General features: G+C 40.8%; 1 protein-coding gene across 1 annotated transcript in view; it reads left to right on the top strand.

Annotated features, from left to right (window-relative positions):
* Positions 1-14,847, top strand: part of TRAPPC13 (trafficking protein particle complex 13) — a 32,702-nt gene extending 17,855 nt beyond the window's left edge. Inside the window, exons 9-13 of the mRNA XM_037372642.1 lie at positions 1-38; positions 1,119-1,317; positions 13,123-13,223; positions 14,143-14,293; positions 14,389-14,847. Of these exons, the coding sequence (XP_037228539.1) occupies positions 1-38; positions 1,119-1,317; positions 13,123-13,223; positions 14,143-14,293; positions 14,389-14,493 (594 nt within the window). The 3' untranslated portion in view covers positions 14,494-14,847. The remainder of the gene's footprint in view (positions 39-1,118; positions 1,318-13,122; positions 13,224-14,142; positions 14,294-14,388) is intronic.
* Positions 14,848-15,512: the final 665 nt, after the last annotated feature.

Here is a 15,512-nt window from a genome sequence, read left to right as displayed (position 1 = left end):
GTTGCAGAACTGAACACAGTTGACACAGCTGGGGAAAGGTATGTTCAGATTCAGGATACTTGACTTTGAAACTCATAAAATTTCATGAGATATAAGGATTACAGTTAGTGAGTTGGCTGTAATGGAAGGCTTGTACTTCTTTGATTAATAAGATCAAATTCCTATTATGTGTTCAGCTGGAAAAGCTGATACAGTTTTCTTTTTATAGAAACTGTTCTTAAAACTTTGTAATTCTAGCTGGTAGAGAAATCCCCAGCTTAATCCTCAAATAATTTGCAACATGGATGACAGGGTAACATGATAGCATGCTACTTCTTCAGCATCTCCTATATAAAACTTACCTCACGTCTGGTTCTGACTTACCTGTCTATACGTATTCAGCCTTACAGGACTCATCTGAATTGTCCTTGCTTCCTTCTAGTAGACTGGTAACTGTCTTCAGTTATTCTAATCAACATCTAGCAAGGCAGCAATCAAGGTGATACAGTGGAATGCCCTTACAGGGTCTTAGAATATAAAAGTGTGTCATGCTGAAATAAATTACATGTTTTGTTAATTACTAAAACACCAACTGTCATCGAACTGTTTGAGCTTTGCAGTTGCTTGGGTTTTTGGAGCAGGTGATGTTTGGGTGCTTCTGCAGTGGGGGCTGAAGTGAAAGTCCTGTCTTCTCCTTGCATGTCTAAGGGTTCACCCAACGATGTAGTGCAGCATATGTTCCTACAGAGTGTATACATCTGCTGTAATGGTTCTTGCCTTGAATGGGAATCTTAGGCTCGTGACAGTGAGATTTACTGGGAGGAAACGAAATAGCAGAAGTAAAATGACTAGGAACACTTAAGATGCCAGATAATAAATTAAAGTATGGGAAAGTGGATTACCATTTCAGTTCCTTCTGGCTTGGATGAATCATTTTAGGTTTTCTCCCCTTGGTTCTTGATGCTACATAAATTCCAGAATCGTTTTCTGTTGCGAAAACACAAAAAAATTCTACTTGTTTTTCTATGAATAAAATACATGTGGTGAAGACTGGTGAGGGATGGGGAAAAAAGGTGGGATTCTGAAGTCTTCTTAAAAATAACTTAAAATTTAGACCTAATGTGTATTTTTTCTTTTAGTGAGTCTACTTTTGGCTCAAGGACCTATTTACAACCTATGGATACACGCCAATACTTATACTGCCTAAAACCAAAGCAAGAATTTGCAGAGAAAGCTGGAGTAATAAAAGGTGTAACAGTGATTGGTAAACTAGACATTGTTTGGAAGACTAACTTGGGTGAACGAGGAAGGCTGCAAACTAGCCAGCTCCAACGGATGGTAAGTTTAACTTAGTATCAATTTTTGAGGCAACTCAGTGACCAGTTCATCATGACTTGAAGGAAAAGCACAAGCTGCTTAACTCTCTGGACCTCATTCTGAATTAATATTTCTATATGTATTTGAAAAGTTACTAAGTAACTTTGGCCAGTGAAGGGGAGAGGGCGACGACATGACACAAGCCTTTATTCTGAGGGACTGTCACTGAACAAAAGCATTCTTGTTCCTTTTGGTCATGTGAATGGCAACATTTTTTGTTTTCTTGAGGATTGTTTTCTGGCACATAACATGCCGTTCTTTTTTCACTGCACTGAACAACATAACTTAATAGGTTGTGCACTTGAATTGCCAGAATCAAGTAACCTATGTAGCAAAATATGCTGGTTAAAATAAAATTAACTTCTTGGATGGCATTCGGCAACAAACTGGAATGTACTGACAAAAGAACTCATGCCAGCTGTTGAGACAGAAGTCTGCTCCCTAATCCATACAGACATTTTAGCTTTGAATAACATGTTATGTACAGGGTAATACTATTTATCTTTTATGTCCACAGTTCTGATGGAATATATTCTATTCCAGTTGATTTAAAAGTTCTTCATGAATTTTAAGTTGTAATTACTGGCTTGCTTAAGTCAGCTGCACAGCCAGTCTAATGCCTAAACTTGGCTTGCATCTTTTGAATTGAGGGTGCTGTAATATGGGAGAGAAGGAAAAAAAAAAAAGCTTTTAACAAGTGAATCTTAACCTGAGTTTACAAAGCTTCTTAATTGGGTTTCTGTCTCTCCCCCTGCCCCCATCCCCTAGTAAATTAGAGCAATCCTGTAGGGAAATCACGATGATGTGGAACTAGGCAAGCAAACTTGGATCCTGGAGATTCACAGCTAAGTCACTAAAACTTCTCTTTGTTTTTAATTGAGGTGTTAAGTATCTGTATAACCCCATCAAATCAGAAATTGCCCTTTTTTCTAAACATAGTTACTCCTGTTACTTTGAAAGTTTTAGCTTGCTTTTTAACTAATAAACTTTCTCATTTTCAACTTTCTCATTTTCAACTTTCCTAAAATATCTCTTTAAAAACAGCTATCTTTTTCTGCCTCCATAAATGATTATTCTGTCACTCTGCATCCCTTGTTGTTGAGCCTTTGAGAATTGCATTTGAAACACAGTGGTGATAAACACACCACACTCCAGAATTTCAGTCATCCATCATTGTTTTGTGCTAGTGATTAACAGAGAAACATGAGTTATTTTGTGATCAAAGACAGATGTCTTTGGAAAAGTGACGTGCGGAATTAGACTCTATAACTCGAAAGTTATAAAGTAGGTATGTTTATTGCGCGTAGATGCACGGGGGATCGCTCCTCCACAAGCGTGCATACCCGAAGTGACGAACCATCTCACATTTATACAATGAACAAATGAATATTCAATTAACGCCTATACATATTCGTTACCTAAACCCCGCTTCGTATGTTAATTAGCTTATCAGTCCGTTTCCTGGAATGTGGTGGTCCTGCAGGTTTGTAGGTGATTCATGTCCTTGTGACCACCCGATCTTCTTCAGGCGATTCATGTCCTTGTGACCACCGGATCTTCTTCAGGCGATTGTGACCACCCAATCTTTTCCAGCAAGGAGACTTAGCACTCCCTCCCTCTAGATAGCATTTGAATGTCTCTCATCTTTTCTTATTCTCTTTTAAATAGCCCCTTTGTTAGAGGAAGAAGGGCAGGCGTCTCCCCTTTGTTAGAGAAAGAAGGGCAGGCGTCTCTCCGTCTCCCCTTTGTTAGAGGAAGAGGGGCAGGCGTCTCCTCAAAACTGTAGTTGTCACCGCACCCATGACTAGTCACCATACCCACATTCCTTAAGCAGACACATACAATCACAATCCATGTCCATTATCCCCATTTCACATTATTCCTCCATATCAATCCCCCCTTTTCTATTAAACTAAGTAAATTCTTAAGCAGCCTTCCCGAATGATATAAAGCATCATACATAAGTGTTACCCTTTTAAACATTCTCCAAACCCACAAATATAACATAATGGTTAGTATTAAGGAAATTCCTAAACTGATCAATAAGATCACAATGGGGTGTACCATAGTGTTAAGAATTCCTGTTGCAGAGGGTGACCAGCCAAAGAGAGTATCCCACCAATTATGGTTTCCATCCTGTTCTACCTTTTTTAAAACTTTCTTGATCCCCTCTACATCATGATGGATCATAAGAAGAGTTTCATGTCCCTTTTCTTTGGTTTCTTCCAGTATACGTTGTAAATCTGCATGTTTTAATAGTTCTTTTATACTGCTTATATTTAGTCCTATGGGGGCAGGAATTATTATCTGTGATAGGGTAAAATTGGATTTTAAGAATTGATGAGACACTACTGGGGCTGAGTAACTAAAATCACATCCTGTGATAGTAGTAAAATTACAAATACAATAATTTGAATACTGTGCAGTCTCCTTTACCTCCCCATCTATGGTTATTGTGTTACACTTAGTTCTCAAACACGCACATCCCTTCCCTGCATATATAATTACTGTTTTCAAGTTTGCATTTGGTCAGGCCTCGGAATGACATATTTTCTGATCTGTATCTAAACAAGTATCCTGAGCCATTATAGTATTGCTTTCACAGAGGAAGCCCTGCTGTTCTCGCATAATACAAGATTCTAAATCTACTGTTTGCCACTTGTCGCCTGTCTTTCTGGCCCATGTTCTATGTTCAAAAGGGTATAGGAGCACCCCATTATGGTTAATTCCAAGGGCTACAATGGGGTGTATGGTAATTATTACTGCATTATGTATGGTTAACACAAAAGCTGTGATGGTGTGTGTGTTGGGGTCATAGGTAAAGTTCACCATATTCCACCATGACTGGAGTTTTCTTTCTACCTCCGTAGCACTGTCCCAAACCATCTTTCGAATTTCTGTAGGAAATATGCCTTCCTCTCCTTCTCTTATTATGGATGCAGCTATTGATTGCATCTACATTTGGGCTTGGATGCAACTTAGAGCCAGGGCGACGTCATCCTGTAAACCACCTAACGCCTTAGTGATGAGTTGATGATCTTCCATGTTTATTTGTTCCCACCTGGGGAGTACCTTCGATATCAACCATTGATGTGCCCCTAATGCCAATAATGAAGATTTTAGTGGTTGTTGTAGTTTTGATAGATCGGCCGTGGTGGCAGCTAGTTTATTCATTATCACCTCTGAGTCTATGGAATTTAATACTCCGAGTCCTGTTCCCAACATTCCAGTTACATCTCTCACTATTCTGTTTCGATAAATATTTCCCCTTTTTCTTAACCAAGTGTCCATCCCTCATAAGAGGTTCGTAAGAAGGGGGAACAGGATGGCTTAACATCAGAAACATTGACTTGTATTTTTAACTCTGTTCTTTTAAGAGACCATTCTGGGTTAAACAACATTTGTTGCTGACCTGTATTTCTGATTACATATGGTCCAATTGTATAAATTTTTGGATCTGGTTTAGTTAATTTAAGATCAAGCGTTAATGGGGTTGTTGTAACTGTGGTGGTGGTAGGAACAGTGGTTAGCATGATTGTTATTTTGATCTTATAAGTCAGAGCTGTTCTTGGGGATTCCTTTCCTAGGCATATTATAAAGATGGGCTCGGTTAAGGTAAAATTGTGCCAACATTCCCGTGAATTAAAGCACATGGTTGTATTTAGAAGGGTAAATTCCTTATCTACCTTTCTGACGTTAATCTGGGTGTCTCCCGAAATCTTGGTGTTATCCTTTTCATTATATGTTTGACACCCTACTTTTATCCTATCTCCTAATTTTCCCCATAATCGGTCGACTTTGTGTACATCCTCCTGATCCCATTGATTCCTTTGGTACACCTCATTTTCAGAAAAAACCACCATAGCTAGTTTCGTCTTTGAGTCCACCTTTCCCATTATTCCAGTGTGTTTTTTCTGGGCATGATTCCAAGGCCAGTTATCAGGCTCTTGGTTGTAGGCAAGAGAGTGGGTACAAAAAACCACAAATGGTTTAAACCCACTATTGATCATTTTAAGAATCTAAACGTTCCTCATATATACATATAAAATCTGTTTTGATCAAAAATATCTTTGTTTGAGTTGGGGCTTACTGATAACAAGTTGGGCAAGACTGGCCACTGGCTCAGTCCCCGACTCTTTTGTTCTATATTGTTTGTTGTGGTGCCCTTCCCATATGGTGCATCCACAACCGCTCAGGTTCACTTACTTGCCACCCACATTGTTCCCATTTGTCCGAGTAAATTTGAGTTTCAGTTCTTTTTTAACTGGGGTTACTTTCCACGAAGTTGCAGGGGCTTTCTTAATCCGGGTATGGTGAATCCAAGAATTCTGTCCCTCAACCTTGATTGCAGTGTAGGTGGTGAGTAGGACTTGAAAAGGTCCGGTCCACTGTGGTTCCAGGGTTTTATCTGCAAAACACTTAACGTATACATAGTCTCCTGGTTGTATATCGTGAACAGGTCCATCCAGACCCCTACTGCGTGTTCCCATCACATGCTTCTCAATTCTTATTAGTTGTTTGTTTAGTGCCACCATATAGGAAGTCATTGTTTCTTCACCAATCTGTGAAGACATCCCCTTTTGTACCCCATAGGGTCGTCCATATAAAATTTCAAATGGGCTAAGCCCCTCTTTTGCTCTCGGTCTAGTTCGAATTCGTGTAAGAGCTAATGGCAAAGACTGGGGCCAAGTTAGATTTGTTTCTTGGCCTAACTTGACAATCTGTTGTTTGATTAGATGATTCATCTTTTCCACCTGGCCACTCGATTGTGGTCGGTATGGGGTATGTAATTGCCAATCTATTCCTAGATGGTGGCTGATCTGTTGCACTATTCTGGACACAAAAATGTGGTCCTCTATCCGAGGACATTACCGCTGGGACTCCAAACCTAGGTATTATCTCTTGGAGTAGTATTTTGGTCACTTCCCGGGCTTTAGCAGTTCTGCACGGGAAGGCTTCTGGCCAACCTGAAAAGGTATCTGTTAGTACCAATAAATATCGATACCCCTCTTTTCTAGGAAGTTCCGAGAAATCGATCTGCCAATGTTGCCCTAGAACATTCCCTCTACTAATGTTCCCTAGTTTTATTTTATTTGCTGTATTGGGATTATTGCGTAAACACATTTCACATTGCTGAGTCACCTGTTTTATTACAGTATACAAGTTTCGCCCTTTCAATTTCTGATTTAGACTTTTATATAAAGTATCAGCTCCCCAATGCGTCTTATTAATAATAGGGCTGTGGTCCATATTAAATTGGATGGTACCACTATACGACCATCCCTTAAATAAGTCCACTTATTTATTTTATCATTCATGTCCTGAATTACCTTTAAGTTTTCTTTAGAATAGTTTGGCTCTTGATCTGTACTTTCAGTTTGGACTTTATCATCTGGTATTAAGGATAATTCCTCCTTTCCTACCTCCTCTGTTACTCGTCTGGCCTCATGGTTGGCCAGGCGGTTTCCAATTTCCAAATCAGTGCCTCAGTGGGCCATCTTATGTTCTTCCTTCCTGGATGACCCTCTTACAACAGCGGGGGCCATTCCTCTCATCAAGGTCTGGCATGGCATATGTTCCCACCGCTCAACGCCTACTGGGTTGCAGCCAACAGCGGAGCTCAAGATTCTTCTTGGTGGCAAACACAGAGGCCAACCCAGTCTTGCCCTTGACTATGGTAGGAGGCACCTGACCAACCTTATTCCTTGTAAGTCAATGCAGTTTCATCTGCACATCCCATAACAAGTCACTGTCATGGCAAAACACACAGATTTACATTAGTAGAACTACTACAGAGTGTATTTTGTTTCACTTTTTCTGCCAATATCCCCACAGCCTTGCTGACCAAGGGATATTGTTTTTATCTGAACTGAGCAAGCCTCCCCCTTATCATTTTACTGTAACAGGTAAAGCATTTTTCACCTTTCCTGGAATTTATTTTCAGATACACCTGGTTAAAAATTTCTCTTACTTCAGGGAGGTCCTCTTTTCTGCTGAATTAAAGATAAGCTCAATATTTCAATTACTTGATCATATTTAATTTTTAATTTCATTTCCCCTTCTTTAAACGTCTAGATGTTCTAATAAATCTCATCCCAACAAAGATTTTGGTGAATTTGGCATTCTTATTTGTCTTCTTAGTTTGTACTTTTAAGGTTTCAGGATGTTTTCCTGGTGGCCAGCAGCTCCCACAACTGTAACAAATTATTATTTTTTTTTTTTACTGAAGTTTAACAAATAAGTTGGTTTTGTATTCACTAAAATTCCACCTCATACCCACTGCCTGCCCTAAAGGGGCCGTTACCGGTCCTGTTGCACTGCAAATGCTGCAGCACTTGGGGTGACATTGTCAGGTCCTTCTGCTCAACTGTCAGCAACAGCAACCCCCTCCTCCTCACCAGCAGAAGGATTCGGGGCAGGAGATGCTGTTCCTGCTCCGCAGGTTACACAAGCCTGCCTCTGCAACAGCACTTCTGTTTTAACTCTTTCTGACCCTGAATGCAAATCTGCTCCTTGTTGCTTTAAGTCTGTGTTCTTACCTATCAGCCTCCGCAGGCAAACAGCAAACACCCTGCCATGCATCCCAGCATGATTCAGTCGCACCTTCGAGGGGGTACAGGGGTTTGTACAAACTCACCCCAACACTTTCACAAGGTCTTTGATTCTCCACACACACACACGCCTCAGGTTTTACATACATCAGTACACGTTTTTATATCTTACAACGTGTTTCATTCTGGTTGCTCCACAGAAGGAACCACAACCTGAGCTTTTTAACACAAAAATTTCAACAAGAACATCTTTCTAGTTTAGGTCTCAGTTTTTTCCTATCCTTTTCTAGAGCCACAATCAAAGATCAGGTGATGTTAATCCCGCACTCTTTCTAGTGCTAGTACCATAGGATCCCGAGGGGGTACTAATCCACAGTCCTTTTGCCACTCAGGTTTGTCCTGGAGGACGAAGAACATGTCTGCATACGATACTTCGTCCCATTTTCCTTCTCTTCTCAGACACAACATTAATTGCAGGAGAGTGTTATAATCTAACGTTCCTCCCTCCTGAGGCCATTTCGCATCGCTCTCCAATTTATACAAAGGCCACCACTGATTACAATATTTAACCAATTTCCTTCTATTTTCGGTACCACCATGTCCTACAATATCACTCCAATGTTTTAATATACAACCCAAAGGCGATTTTTCACAGGGCTTACTCCTTCCATTTCCCATTTTGCAATTTTAATTACTTTGTTTTTTCTCCGGCCGCCTTAGCCACCCAAGGTCAGAAACGCGGATAGAGCTTCTTACTCGTTTTGCACTCAAACGCCTGTCTCAAGCACTCTTGCACTCACACTCAGTCAAAATAATTAAGCTATACACGGAAAATCAAAATGCGCATCTCAATCACACCATTCACACTCTCCGGGCAGCCCGCAGTCACACAAGCAGTATGTTATACGGTACCGTGCACTTATGTACAACTTTTAGGAACACTAACAGTTCACAAAGTATGCATTTCAATGAACAATTGCCAAAAAACAAACAAAAACCAATTTTCCCGGTCTTAAGCAGAGTGTTAAGCTTTCCGCTATTTGCCACGAATTACTAGAATAGTAATATTTTTCAACATACATTTCATAACTCCGAGTTTTGAACATATAACAAGACAACACATAGAACAAACAAGACACAGAGCGCTATTTCAGTTGTTACATTCTAGGAATTCCCCAATTCTTAAGACAACCTAAAGGAAGTTTTTAGCTTCCCCCTTTTTCCTCCTTTTTTTTTCTTTTCTTTTTTTTCTTTTTTTCTTTTTTTTTTTTTTCCTACGCCAAAGTTTCCCTTTTGCTGTGAGGTCCCTCTTGTTCCTGTGAGATTCCGCCTTATTCCATCCCGCCCCCCGCTTTCCGTCACGAGGCCTCCGGGCTTTTAGGAATGGCAGTAACCTCGGGTTTGCTCGATCTGCCCTCAGGATCGCTAGCGGCCACCCCTCGGTCAGCAAACCCCCTCCCAAGGTACCTTTCCGCCTGGGGACTACGCTGCGCGCTGGATGTCTCTGTGTGTCTCACCAGCCGCCCCGTTTCTAAACATACCGTTTTACCCGTGGATCCAGGGGTTTCTCTTCTGCTCCTGGGGGAACAGCTGAGAAGAGGAGGCTCCTCCGAGGAGATCTCCCGGGGCGCGCCTAGGAGCGTCCGCTCCGCAGCTGGTCCCTCAGCCGAGCAGAAATCCTCCTGCCTGGCTCGCCAAACTGACGTGCGGAATTAGACTCTATAACTCGAAAGTTATAAAGTAGGTATGTTTATTGCGCGTAGATGCACGGGGGATCGCTCCTCCACAAGCGTGCATGCCCGAAGTGACGAACCATCTCACATTTATACAATAAAACAAATGAATATTCAATTAACGCCTATACATATTCGTTACCTAAACCCTGCTTCGTATGTTAATTAGCTTATCAGTCCGTTTCCTGGAATGTGGTGGTCCTGCAGGTTTGTAGGTGATTCATGTTCTTGTGACCATCCGATCTTCTTCAGGCGATTCATGTCCTTGTGACCACCGGATCTTCTTCAGGCGATTGTGACCACCCAATCTTTTCCAGCAAGGAGACTTAGCACTCCCTCCCTCTAGATAGCATTTGAATGTCTCTCATCTTTTCTTATTCTCTTTTAAATAGCCCCTTTGTTAGAGGAAGAAGGGCAGGCGTCTCCCCTTTGTTAGAGAAAGAAGGGCAGGCGTCTCTCCGTCTCCCCTTTGTTAGAGGAAGAGGGGCAGGGGTCTCCTCAAAACTGTAGTTGTCACCGCACCCATGACTAGTCACCATACCCACATTCCTTAAGCAGACACATACAATCACAATCCATGTCCATTATCCCCATTTCACATTATTCCTCCATATCAAAAGCAGCAAACAGGTTTGGGGGTTTGTTCCCCTTTGAAATGCAGTGCAACTTGCTCTCATCTTCCCCTCATCTTTTAAGTGCTGTCAGATTATTTCATTTCTAGGCTGCTTTCACCTTCCTCCTAATCCATTTACTAGCCCTATTGACGTGCGGAATTAGACTCTATAACTCGAAAGTTATAAAGTAGGTATGTTTATTGCGCGCAGATGCACGGGGGGATCGCTCCTCCACAAGCGTGCATGCCCGAAGTGACGAACCATCTCACATTTATACAATGAACAAATGAATATTCAATTAACGCCTATACATATTCGTTACCTAAACCCCGCTTCGTATGTTAATTAGCTTATCAGTCCGTTTCCTGGAATGTGGTGGTCTTGCAGGTTTGTAGGTGATTCATGTTCTTGTGACCATCCGATCTTCTTCAGGTGATTCATGTCCTTGTGACCACCCGATCTTCTTCAGGTGATTGTGACCACCCAATCTTCTCCAGCAAGGAGACTTAGCACTCCCTCCCTCTAGATAGCATTTGAATGTCTCTCATCTTTTCTTATTCTCTTTTAAATAGCCCCTTTGTTAGAGGAAGAAGGGCAGGCGTCTCCCCTTTGTTAGAGGAAGAGGGGCAAAAGGAAGAGGGGCAGGCGTCTCCCCGTCTCCCCTTTGTTAGAGGAAGAGGGGCAGGCGTCTCCTCAAAACTGTGGTTGTCACCGCACCCATGACTAGTCACCATACCCACATTCCTTAAGCAGACACATACAATCACAATCCATGTCCATTATCCCCATTTCACATTATTTCTCCATATCACTATAACCACCCTTTTCCCCACAGGCTCAGAACTTTACCTGTGCTGTGTCCCTCCCCAACCCGCCCCCACCCCCCATTGTTTCGGTTCACATTAGGAGTGCACTTTTGAAACAAGTATCGTGGATCTCCCCCACTTACCATAATTTTGGGGCTTTTTTTGTGGAGTGGTCTTGGAATTCACAACTACATTTTTTCTGGGTGCGGCGAATGAAGAGACGGGACGCAGCTTGATGCAAGCAAATGTCAATTTATTGTACAGCAGCACGAGTTTATATACACTTTCAGAAGCTGTGCGTTTTAAACAGATTGGTTCTTGAAGCTAAGCCTTGCATACTAGGCAATCCCCGATTGGTGGTTAACTACCATCAATTAACAGCAAGGTGTTACCTTTCCTTGGCGCCATCCCTCCCCCACTCCCCTGTGCTCTGTATCATGTTGATTGTTGTCTAGACAAGCTCGAGCACATTCCCCTCAGCTAACTGATTGCCACGCATGGTCCTAGTTTCCAGCCCGCTCCTGCTTCTGGGTAACATTAAACCAGACAGATGCATGTCCACAGTATGCCAAGGGTCTCCACCTGCTCATGGGCATGCAATCCAGGACTAGACTAGAACCAGTCCGTTTAAAGAACGCTGCTCTTGAGTAGCACAAGCAAGTTGATTCCATACTCTGAGCAATTGTCTCATTTTTGGATGAAAACTATGCTCCTTCTTTTGGTGTTACCGTAAGGCCTTTACCTCTAGCCATCAGTTCTTGTAGGTGTATCATTAAGGCCAACAGGTATGGACTGGTTTGGGCCTTCTCACCTGCTCTGATCCTGTCTTGATTTGATCAATTGTGGCCAAGTTTATTCTATAAAACACTGCTTTTCTTGTTTGGGCTTGTGGGGGTTTTTTTTTCCTTAATGTATCTCTATTAAAAAGAAGAGTCTAATGTTATGGCAGACTACCTGTTGTTTAGGGAAGTAGTTATAATTTATCCAGTAGGTTCCTTCCTCTTACCTAATCCAGATGAAAACGTGTGCCTTTTTCCAGTGCGGGATAATTACTACTTTTTCTTGAAGGGTTCCAAACTGATGTTGCTTGATTTCTCAGAAGTCGCCATCAGTTTGACATTTTTGCTCACTCTGATGTCCTATTTAATTTGCTTTCTACAGGTCATCTTTCTTTAGTCTGTAACGAACCATGTATGACTAAAACCTCTTCCCAGCCTGTTGGTCACTGGCTTTCTGGACCTCTTTGGGAATATATTTTTAATGAAGCTGTAAATGTAACTACAGCATCCTTTTATCAGCAGTATTGGAATGTGTGTCACAAGTAAGCCTTGTCAGGCCAGGCGATCTTTTCGCTTCTTTTTTTTCCCTTATGATTTGTCATTTGTGGGGGATTTAAAATCTAAAGCTGTTTATCTGCAGGTTACCATCTTGTATCAACCCTGGTTAGTAGTAACCAGGGTATTTGTCATAGGTTTGTCATATTAATAGACCATATGAAATGTGTTTGGCTCTTGACAGAATTGGATAGCTGGCAAGTGTTCAAACCATGTGCCTTTCTAATTTGTGGCAATTATTTTTTTTGGCAGAGGCTTGGAGGATTGAAATGGCAAAGAGAATGAGCAATCTCTTTAATTCATAGGATGTGGAATAGTGTTGGGTTTATCCAGGACAATTATGAACTTTTTTTCATGAAAAAAATTTAAAAACCCCCACCAACTTATGTTGTCCATAGTGTATCTGTTACCTGCCTAACAGATCTTAGAATTAAAGTTCATCTTCTCAGGAATTCTGTGGGGATATTCAAGCTTTAAGGATGTGAACTATCTGAAAAACCTAATAATAAAGATCATCCACGTCTAATGAATTGTTAAACCTGTCAAGAAGGTGGTCATTGGTAGTGGGTGGAGAAGTGCTGTGATTTGGATACAAATCAAAAGCATGAAAAGTCAAACTTCTTTCTTCAGAGTCGTCTTACTCTAAGCTTGTTGCAGAAAATGAAGATGTAAGTAGTGAAAACTTTACTGTCCAGCATCTGAGAATACACATTCTTGTACCTTCTCAGGCTCCTGGTTATGGCGATGTAAGGCTTTCTTTGGAGACAATACCAGACACTGTAAATTTGGAAGAACCTTTCAACATTACATGTAAAATAACAAACTGCAGGTAATGATGTCATGTTATTCTTGTGGGTTTTCCTGAATAGGTAAGTTGTGGCTGTCTTTGTTTCGCTTTTCAATACTTTCTCCAGAAACAACTCAAGGCTGGTCTTTTATTATGATTGTAGCAACATGAAACTACTTGAAACGCATCTTTTGGATTACAGTGATTTTCAAAAACCCAAAGAAAACAGATCATGATGGAAGGTTGTGGTTGGGTTTTTTTTAATACTATTTGAACTAGGAGATTGCCATAAGTCTGTAGTAGAATTCCGTGGAACTGGCAGCAGTATCATTTAAGATTGCACCCCATACTTAAATCGCAAATCATCTTAGTTCTTCTTAGTTAATCTAATAGCAAAATGAGTGCCTATATAGGATTTTTTAACTACAAGTGACTTTATCAGAATAAATTATATTTGTATCCAGTCTGATTTTACTGCTGGTTCTGCACCACTGCTAGAATGCCTGCTAAACATTGTCTCCATAGTCTTTTGTATGTGTTTTATCAATGTTTTGACTTGATTTGTGTTTACACTAGGATCTACAGTAGCCCTTTATAAAAGGGTTGCAAGAGTGACATTTAAGTAAAGTAATTCTAAATAGAAGTTAAAGCTAGCCAGGGACTAAAGCATGCATCTGGGCTGCAGATACTTCTCATTAGAATCTTGTACTCCATCCAAAACGTGAGTGATATTTAAGCTATGCAGTACTGCTAAGCCCATGATAGGATGCTTGTGTTGGACAAAGCTATATGCAACTGCATTGCTGCACATCATAGTAAATTTTGCTTGCTGCCTTGTAATTTATAAATGGTTGATCAGTAATAACCTGAATAATACGGTAATCAAGCTTTTATATGTCTGCAGTCTTTGAGTGCTTAAAAAAAGTCCACAGGTTTATTCTTGTTTTTCAATTTCCTCTAGCAGTGAAAGAACTATGGATCTGGTTTTAGAAATGTGCAATACTAATTCCATCCACTGGTGTGGAGTTTCAGGAAGGCAACTTGGAAAGCTGCACCCAAGTTCATCCCTCCATCTTGCACTTACATTGTTGTCTTTAGTGCAGGGACTACAAGTAAGTCTTTATAGCATAATTCTGTTATAAAATAGCTGGTTTATAAACTTAGTAATTATTTCTATTAACATCTCCTAAATATTTTCCCTTTCTAGAGTGTCTCTGGCTTAAGACTTACAGACACATTTTTGAAGAGAACATATGAGTATGATGATATTGCACAAGTCTGTGTAGTTTCTTCAGAAGTCAAACAAAGCTGAAGAAAGAATTCTGTGTTTGCTGGGCCTTTTTTTTTTTATCAACTCTTTAATATGATTCAGCTGCAAAAACATCAAAACATGTGCAAGCAAAGCCAAATCTCTGTATGCCTATAAATGTAATTATGGTTCTTTTAATTTCTCTGAGCGTTCTTTTGAACGTTTTAAAAATGCATATGCCACTTTCAGAAGATTTTTATCTACTGAAAAGAAAGCCTCTGAAAAAACTGTAGCCCTAGCAAATTTTATTTCATTGACATCGCCTCAGGATGGGGGGTGAGATTGATAAATAATAGCACTTTGTACTTATTTTTGTTACTTTATTTTTTTACATATTAAACCAGTTTTTAAATTGTGGCTCTAACACAACTGCTTCAGTTTTAAGCAACTGGCCCTTTACAGAGAAGTTCCTGGAATCCAAAACTCTAAAGGAAATAGTTCAGGGTACCTGGCACAGCAGCGTATTTGCATGGTATGGGCACAGCCATAAGAACTATCATGTGGTAACAGCAAGGGATGAGAGAGTGCAGCTGGCACTGAGGCACCAGCAGCTAGAGAGTAGAGCAGCAGCCGAAGAACACACTGGTGGTGGTTCCGTCTCTGGAAAGTGGTAATACAGCAAACCTGTCCCAGTTAGCTGCAGTCTTGTGCAGAGCTCTGTGTCCCTGCAATCCAGGGCATGCTGTGAGCAGGCATGTTACTTCCCAATTAGTAGAGTACTGAAAACTAAAGTCGCAGAAATCAGGTGGGTTTTTTTTATTGGTAGACTGAGGTGGTCTAAGTTATTCTTCTTGTCCCAGAGGCATTTAAGTAGATTTTTAGGAAATTGAGGATAAAACCCTGCATGGCTGGCCTAGATAGAGTTCTCCAAAGCCTATGCAGGAAGAAATTCAGGACTTGGTTCAAGCACTGATACGTATTTTTCCTAGTTTGCTTTAGACAAAAGATGAAAACATCTTTGGCTGAAGTATTTAAGTTCACCCAAAGGTAGCCATTTAATAGAGAGAACGGTGACTGACTTT

This window comes from Falco rusticolus, chromosome Z, assembly GCF_015220075.1.
Source record: "Falco rusticolus isolate bFalRus1 chromosome Z, bFalRus1.pri, whole genome shotgun sequence".
Lineage (NCBI taxonomy): Eukaryota > Metazoa > Chordata > Aves > Falconiformes > Falconidae > Falco > Falco rusticolus.
Note: the sequence above shows the minus strand (reverse complement) of the source record. Positions and strands in the feature narration are given on the sequence as shown.